General features: G+C 40.7%; 1 protein-coding gene across 1 annotated transcript; it reads left to right on the top strand.

Annotated features, from left to right (window-relative positions):
• Positions 1-4,625: 4,625 nt before the first annotated feature.
• trh (thyrotropin-releasing hormone) lies at positions 4,626-5,902 on the top strand (the record flags this gene model as incomplete). The annotated part of the gene is made up of 2 exons (XM_080496268.1): positions 4,626-4,815; positions 5,286-5,902. 2 exons carry the CDS (start codon positions 4,626-4,628, stop codon positions 5,900-5,902), a joined length of 807 nt encoding a protein of 268 aa, XP_080352394.1.
• Between the last annotated feature and the right edge of the window lie 3,053 nt (positions 5,903-8,955).

The raw sequence follows: 8,955 nt of genomic DNA, 5'->3' as shown, positions 1-8,955 counted from the left end.
TTTGTTGTTTAATATAATTTATAGGTCACTGTCCACTCTACATCGCAAAAACAGATCAAATTTGATCATCTTTTGTTATGAATTTCCAGCAGATGAACTGAAATACATGAAGTTCCAGAGACAGAGACTGTTTTGAATGGCAGTGCAAAATATCAATAAAAAAAGAACATTTTAAGGAAAGTTTGTATTTCACAACACAAAAAAATAGATGTTTTCTTGGTAAAAACATTCCCAGTCCTATTTTAGCTGTTTGCTGTCCGTTTGGGCTATTTTAATGTTCTTCCTGTCCTGTGGCACTTTTCTTTTTTTTCTGTGAATTGATCAAATGAATTAATTTTGTTAGTATATATAATTGTTAGTTTATCTTCAAAATGTCAGATTCTTGGCTTCAGAATATTAGCGCTGATCTCAAACAGATACTTGTAATGAAAATGAGAACATAGCAGATTTCTCAGCCTAACTTTTGATGAAACACTCCAATAGATGAAAAGTGTCTATCAAAATTATGTTTCTCGTTCATAATCGATCATTTCAGGTTCTTCAAAAGACGACAGGTGAGAAAACTGAAGATGATCGTTTCAAGGGAGCTGCACAGAAGAGGCTGCGACTAATCATGTTCATTTGTATAGTTAAGTGGTAGGAAGAGTAAGACGAGTGGGAAGAAACAGAGAACATGATCTCCAGCTCAGCACAAAGAAACTCTAATTCTCATTCTTGCTCTGTGTTTGTAAAGTAATGTTCCTGATCTTCAGAATCACTTTTCTGTTTTACACACCAGATTTCTGTCTGTTTTGAGTTTCTGTCAATCAACAAAAAAAAAGCTGACTTTATGATTGGTAGCCATATGTAATAAAGTTATTTACTGATATAAATATATAGCCATCTGCTATTTGTCACAAGCCAAACCGAGTGAATATCGATTGAAAATTCAGTGAGTTATGACTATTTTCATGATGTGAAAACCTCCTTCCTTATTACAAGTAAAATACAAAGGAGATGAAGTGGAGACCCATCCAATATGGCAACCACACTGGCAAAGACCCCAGCGGTCAACGACTAAGACCCTCGGCAACAGTCGGCAGGATCTACTGACCACTGCTTCTATGGTAACAGTCACTAACAGATGCGGAGCAGTGATCCCATGGCAACAATCAGTGACAGAAAAGAAGAGAACGATATGAAAGGAGGGGGGGGTAACATCACTCATTTCTGGGAAAACTACAGTTGACGGAGGAGCCAGCCGAGAATATGAACATGTGACACACTCAGTCGGTCAATAACACACGGTAAATCCTGCATGAGAACCTCAAATATAATTAAGTAACACATACTCCAAGTTTGTTTTATGAAAGAGTACACTCTCCAAAAGGTCAAGTTAAATTGTAATAAAAAAAATATATATTTTTTTTTATACATTAAAATTGTACAAACATACACATTTCATTGGTGACTTCAACAGACATATTGATGCTTTGCAGGAACTGCCTTAACATACTGGCAAAGTTTCCCACCACTACAACACCAGCTAACGGTAAACAGAGAAACAGAGGGCGGAGGCTAATGAGTGTCATTATTTTCTCCCACCGCACACGGTGTACACTTAACCTATCCTCTTCCTTAGTACATGAGGTACATAATGCTGGACAGAATACTAATTGTTATGATTTCCCAGTTCTGAAAGGCAGCAAAGTGTTTTGTGAGGAGGATGAGCGAGAGTGAGTGAAAGGAATGGAGGCTGGATTCTAATCACAACCTTCCATTGTCACAGAGCAAATTTCTGCAATTCACAAGACTTCCCTAAGCACATGCTGGCCTTTTAAACTGCTTAAAATCCAAGTACACACTCTCTTGGGCTATTAATTGGTTCCTTTGGGCATGTTATTACACTGTGGCCTAATAGGAGAGAAGGGACCGACATGACACGTGTAAGGAGGTGGACGCCCATACAGATCAGACATGTCTTAATTGTGCCACTGTCACCTTCTGTGTTCATTTGAGGCAACGTGAGCACACTGTGAAAACTCACTGCCACACAGGGATTAGCCTTTGAGCTCACGAAAACTAATTCTCCCTCCTGAATAGAGTAACAGAGTTACACAGAGACTTTTAACACAATAATCTTTTGTAAAAAAAAAAAAAAAAACCCATCCTTGACATGCTTTTATAAAAAAACAAAACAAATCAGTTAATCACAAGCCATGATTGTGATTAACTGCCCATCCATGTCCGTTTTCTCCCTTACCGACACTAAAAATATAATTGGCAAAAATCAATCAGACTTCTCAATAATATCAAAATAAATTCACTCAGCATATTGAATATTTTGAAACCATGATATTGATGTTTTGGCTAAACCCACTTGAAGTATTGAACGTGACAGCACACTGAAAGCAAGTAATTATATCATTACACGGTCAATTCAATTCATGCTGACATTCAAAGCACTGACTGAGTGAGTGATGCTCAGTGGAGTGAACGGGCCGCGTCACCAACAGAGGTTCATCCTCAACAAAAGTGTAAATGTTGAGTTTTAGGAAATCTAAAATGCCCCCCCCCCCCAACACTGTACGAAGCACAAATATTCACACATGCATTTGCAATTACTATGCATTCATCTTCTAAAACCACTTCATCCTGCTCACTTTGCTGATGGTGAAGGTAGGATACACAGGGATGGGACACCACAACACACAGGAGGCACAAAGTCACACAAACTCACATATAGGAACTAATTAATCTCAAATGAATCTCAAACACATGTTTTGGGACTGAGGGAGAACTCCAGAGTATGCAAGCAGGAGATCATGCAAACTTGCGACTGAACCAGCAGAAGGTTGCATCTGTCGACCAACTGAGACAGATGCTGTGTGTTGACGTCTATGGTTGATTGATCACGTGTTATCTCAAGTGTCTGCACAGACAGCTTGAGAGCGGTCACTCCAAAACAGATAACTGTAGATATGTTCAGATCCCAAAAGGGCAGTCTGGATTGAATCATGATAACACTATGCAAAAACCATTGAGGTTACACTTGAATTGATGTTTACATTTTTTGCACATTTGGATTTTGAGGCCTCAAAACCTTCAACCTGTTTTAAAACACAAATAGGTTCAAACTTGGTGAAAACAGTAAATCAGAATGCATTGTCATACTTGCCTTGATGTAAAATTGTTACATTTAGTGGCTGTGTCATAATGGAAAATCACTCATGGGGAAAGAATAATATAGAAGTACAGCTAAAGATTGATATATAGTGATAAAATATGACCACTGGTTCTTTGTGAAAAGACAAGTAACTGGAGTGGTGCTTTCACTGGAACAAAGCAAATAAAGCATTAAAGTCCATATAAAACGTCACTTTATATGTAAATCTTGTGTCTATAGAACTGCTTTTAAAAGTGCTGTAACGTTTCCTGGTCTGGATGTTTCATCAGTCTCTTCTCTCGCTCCCTTCCATTCACTATGTAACTTAAATCCGCCTCTGATACGTTCAGACGTGTTGCGTCGTGCCCAGAAACCATATTACATACATTGCCTACAGCCGGAGAAGTTTACATGTGACCTTGCACTCTATATGAAATATTTTTTTAGGATCTCTGCAGCCTCTACTGGCGCCCTATAAACCATCATATTTTATTGTAATGATACTCGGACGATTCATGAGAGAGATCCAATCGAGAAAAAATAAATAAATCAAAATAAATGTGGACAATTGAAACGATGTGTGACAATGCATAAACGAAAGATTGCCCAATTTAAAGAAAAAAAATTAATAATCACGCAGTCTGAACGCCAAACGCATCGTTCAGTAATGGTTTTATCTCATCCAGTGGTGACACCTGTCGTCTATCTCTGTGCGTTATTGGTTTATAAATGACAAATAGGACAGTGGGCCCAGTGGTGAGATAACCCCCCGCATCCACTCGCGCACGACTTGGTGACATCAGTACACATGAGGGATCCTGAAAAGTTACTCCAGCGTCGGTGTGACGACAGTGTCCGACGAGTATAAATACTGAGACTCAAAAGTTTTACGATCACACTGCCCACCTTTAGACTTGGCCTCACAAGGGTCAATACGAACCTGCGAGAGTCTTGAGCGCAACTATCACCGCTGCCGGGGGGTTTGCTGGAAGCTGGGGACAGAGGAGAATTTGGACACTTTACCAGGTGAGGCTGATGCATTTCAGAACAAACCCTCTGCATGATCTCCTGTCGCGAAGTGATCCTGCTTTGGAATCGGAAATGTTGCATCATTCTGGAAATCATTCCAACTCACATTTTCAAACTGGCACAGTAGTTGCTGTTGTAATTTATATGGCACGACAACTTATTAAAAAAAAAAAATTATAACAAACAAAAAATCTACAACAAAAACCAGCTTGACTGAATCAATACATTTCTCAAAGGTTGCACCAGTGGCAAGATCATTAAGTGATATTTCGAACATTTTGTTTCAGAAAAATAACACTAAGACTTTTTTTTTCCAAGAACAGACTCCCTCTTGCAAACGTGCCTATTATCATCATATTTATCAGGTTAATTTCAGCTCTGCACTGTTTTAGTTAAACTGTCTTTTCTTTTTCTTTTTCTTTTTATTAACAGACGAGCAAACTAAATTACAATGAAGTCGACATGTCTGGTCATCCTGGCTTCTCTGACGATCTGCAACTTGGCGGTGTCTGGAGGACAGAGTATCTCTGCCGAGGATGAGACGGACCGCATGAGCCTAGACGACTTGGTACTCCAGAGAGCAGAGGGTCTTCTCTTGCGATCCATCCTCCAGAAACTGCAGGACGACGACGGGAGGAACGGTGCGTAAAACACAAATTGTGTATCATTCTTAGGCTTAAGGCGCGTTTTCTGACTGGATAGAGGCTGAGTTCCATTCCACTGTGCATTTACTTAATGCTTGTATAAACCATATAATTAATAATGTTGATACATGAACATCTGTGTTGAAGTTTAGACGTTCTTTGCAATCTCGAGGTCATTGCGCACTTTTCGAAGGGGGGGAATTATTTGATTTTGAGTAATCAAGACAACAATCGTTAAAATTTGCTCTTAAATGTCCGACGTTTGTATTTCACCAGTTTAAAATTGAGCTTGAAACAATTTTGCTCAGCATAAAAGACACAATGCCAAGAATGCTGACGACCACCGAGTTTTACGCGCATTTTTACGCACACGCTGCGAGGCGAGGGTTTGTCTCAAGTGTTGATAAAAGTAAACTTGGGGACTGTTGAAGTCATTTTTTTATTTTTTGCTTTGTCCCCTTTTCCAGAAGGCATTTCCTCCCAGAATGAATGGGTGATAAAACGACAGCACCCGGGTAAGCGATACAGCGAGGACTTGGAGAAGCGGCAGCATCCGGGCAGGAGGGAAGAAGACGAGGACGAAGACTTCCTGGATGTGCAAAAGAGACAGCACCCGGGTAAGCGCGAAGATGAGCTGCACTCGCTGCTGGGGCTCCAGAAAAGACAGCATCCCGGAAAGCGCTTTACGATGGAACACATTTCTGACAACCCCGACGTACTCTTCAGTGAATTTTCCAAACGGCAGCACCCAGGGAAACGCTACCTGATGCTGCACAGCAAGCGCCAGCACCCAGGTAAGCGCCATCCCGAGTTTGAGGACGGTGACTGGGACTGGGAGGTGGATGGAGAGGAGGACCAGCCCGATTTGGAAAAGCGTCAGCACCCCGGGAAACGCTCTTGGGATAACTGGAGCCCGGACATGGGCACAAACAGTCCGTGCGACGTTTTGGACCCTGCGAGTTGTAGCAAGGCGAGTCTGCTGCTCGACTTTTTAGACAACCTCAACAAAAGTCACGCGGAGGAGAAGAGACAACACCCGGGGAAAAGGTTCGCACCTGAGGAGGATTTGGTGGAAGGAGAGTAGTTTGAGCCGGTCTGGCGTGCGTCTACTTCTGTGTCGTGAACCAATAAATGTATAAATCAACTACCATGATGAATTATAAAAAGTGAAAAAAGAATTGACCTAATTTCGCCTTCTTCGCCACTGTATTTTGTTCTTCCTTTGACCAACTCTTTTCATTGCCGACCCGTGTTAATCTGTTTTCAAGAGCGTGTGCGTAATTATTCTCCTTAACTTTGGAGTTCCACTGGACCTTAGGTTTTCCGGAGGGGTCTGGTGCCATATATTAAAGAGTCATTATGATAGGTTAGTCTGTTAAATTGATTAGATTACGTGACACTCATTTGGTGTCCAAATATTTAAGGATTAGTCTTCTGGCTTCAGCGAGGTTCCCTCTGTGAGGCAACACACGCTTAGTTGTCGGTACAGTTCATGTTTCAGTTGAGGTGGCTAAACGTTTGCAGTCATGCATTTAAAAAAAAAAATCCTCTGAGCTGATTTGTGTTTTATTATTTTTACTTCTGTAAAATATAATGTATACCACAGCAAAAGTACAGTGTCACTGATTATTTTTCTACATTACTGCACGGGTTAAGTTCATTTAAGCAACTGTTGTAAATAAAAAAAGCTGCCTTTGCCTTAAAGTCAACCACCAATGTTATTGTTGGACAATAAAATGCATTGGTAAAAATGTATTTCTTGCTTTAGTTGTAGTAAATGCATGCTTTAATCACTGCACTATTAAACCGTTGATTCAACCCAACCAAGGTCTAATTAGTGTGTAGTAGTTCAACAAAATCCCAGTCGTTGTGCTGCAGCCGCTCCAAGCATGATTAATGCAGCTCGATGGCCGCACACACACACACACACACACACACGGGCACACACAGGCACGCACACGCTGATGAAGCTATGTGTCAGGTATCTACTCCTCTGTCTTTAATTGGGCTCATTCCATCAGAGCCTTTGGAGCAGCTGTCTATAGATCCGATCAAAATGCAAATTACTCCTCAAGTTCAAAATGGAGATGGAAATTCACAGAATTGTACATACAAGCTCCTTCTCTTGTTCTTTCTCTCAACTTTACACTCCATAACATAAGCCTGAGATTCAATGGACTGACTGATTGTTAAGCAAGGAAAAAGTAAATTACTACTTCAAACCAGGCTGCCCTCTCTGCGAATAAAATATATGTTTGACAGAACTAGTTGATCTATGAAAGAAAGAGACGTGAATGGAATAGAATAGAATAGAATAGAATGGAAGTTCTTTACTGACACTCTAGCAATGTTAAAACTATAATCTGCAAGGAGCATTTGTGGCTTCTGAGCTTCTTCTTATTTCCAATTGGTATAAATATTACAGTGAAATACTGTGCACTCCGACAGACACACAGGCACACTTTATTTACCATCCAGCATTTTTATTTTTATTATATTTTACGTTTATTTGCTCCTAAGATGAAGCAAAGTCAACCCTTGCGACAAGTTGTGACGTCAGTGTGGGCAATATTCTTTCACTTTTCAAGAGTTTTAGACACCAGGAAGCATATAAAATATCGAGGACATGCCAAAACATTTTGAGAAAGAGTATGCGTTTTTACTTTTTTTTAATCTTCGAAGTTTAAATCAAACCCCATGACTAATAAGTGGTCACGAATTATCCACGCTGCCCATGTTGGTGTTGATCTTTGACACCCGGACCAACGTTTTGTCTTTCTTGGACTATTCTTCTGACAGTGTCCTGGGGTTAAATGCCAGAAGTGAAGGATGCAAAGGACGCCACGACAACTGGCTTTTTTGTCCAAATACGTTGAGGCGGCAAGTTCAGGAGGGCCTCGTCTCTGCCTGCCATCTCTGATGCCCCTCCTCCTTTCTTTATGAAAGGCTTATGCCAGGGGTGTCCAAACTTGGTCCTGGAGGGCCAGTGTCCTGCATGTTTTAGTTCTCTCCCTGCTTCAGCATACCTGACTATAGTGATGATGTCATCACCAAGGCTGTGGAAAAAAAGCCCAATAACGAGCCCCTCATTGTAATCAGGTGTGTTGCAACTGGGAGAAGCTGAACCCTGCAGGCCCGAGGCTGGACACCCCTGGCTTGTGCCCTCTGATCCTTTGGAACTCTGTTGTTCATGAGGGTTCTCGTCCCTGTCAGCCTTTTGTCATCAGGGTGTCAAGGAGGTTGATCATTAAAAAGAACCTGTCAAAGAACAGGTTCTTTGACAGTCTGTTCCTAAGAGAACTGACTGTCAAATGAAGAACATTGCAAACTTGGAAAAGGTAAAGGTCATTGGAAAACTGCTTGTTTTCCAAAAACCTTTACTCCTGTATCTCTGAAGGTAATCTTGCCTTGGTAAACCAAAGTCGAATACGAGAACGGTTGGTGCAGCCATAACAAACATCTTCAATCCAGTTGGGTATGGGTGCACATACTGGTGCACTGGCCATCAGACAGTAAATCAAACCATTTGCCCGTTGATGCACAATTTACCTGTTCTTCATCAGACAACTCAATAACTAAGTTTCTAGCAACAATTTGCAGTAAAATGAATAACTCTTTTTTTGTCACAAAATGGATCAAATAACTGCAAATGTCAACTATGGAGGGCATTCTTTTTAACACCTAGATACCATGCTAAAATACAGTAATATAATTCAAACAATGTTGTAATGTGTTGTTAAGAGACTTAAATAACATTTCAAGCCAAAATTAGCTCAATAAAAGGCAGTATGTACTTACTTTTCCTCTTCCCATTAAATGTGTTTGCACTGATGGAGGCCATTTTCCTGAGTGAGGAAAACTAAAAAGATACCAAAGCCCCACCCCTTCACATTTGGTATCATTGAAAAGCCTTAAATGTCCTCTATAGATACCAATAGGAGTTCTTTCAGTAGTATGCAGTGGTTGGGAGATAGCCAGGTTTACAAATGTCCACAACGGAGGACAAATTTGAACTACTGGCTGTCAGGAGGCTATTTTAATACCTGCTTTATATTTCCTTCTGCGTGAACCTTTTGAGTTTGCGCGGTCGTACGTATTTTGTCCCTCGCCGCTTCCCGTGGTACCGACGTGTTGTTA

This window comes from Blennius ocellaris (assembly GCF_963422515.1).
Source record: "Blennius ocellaris genome assembly, chromosome: 5".
NCBI classification, from domain to species: domain Eukaryota; kingdom Metazoa; phylum Chordata; class Actinopteri; order Blenniiformes; family Blenniidae; genus Blennius; species Blennius ocellaris.
The sequence above is the reverse complement of the archived record's forward strand: the minus strand, read 5'-3'. Positions and strand labels throughout refer to the sequence as shown.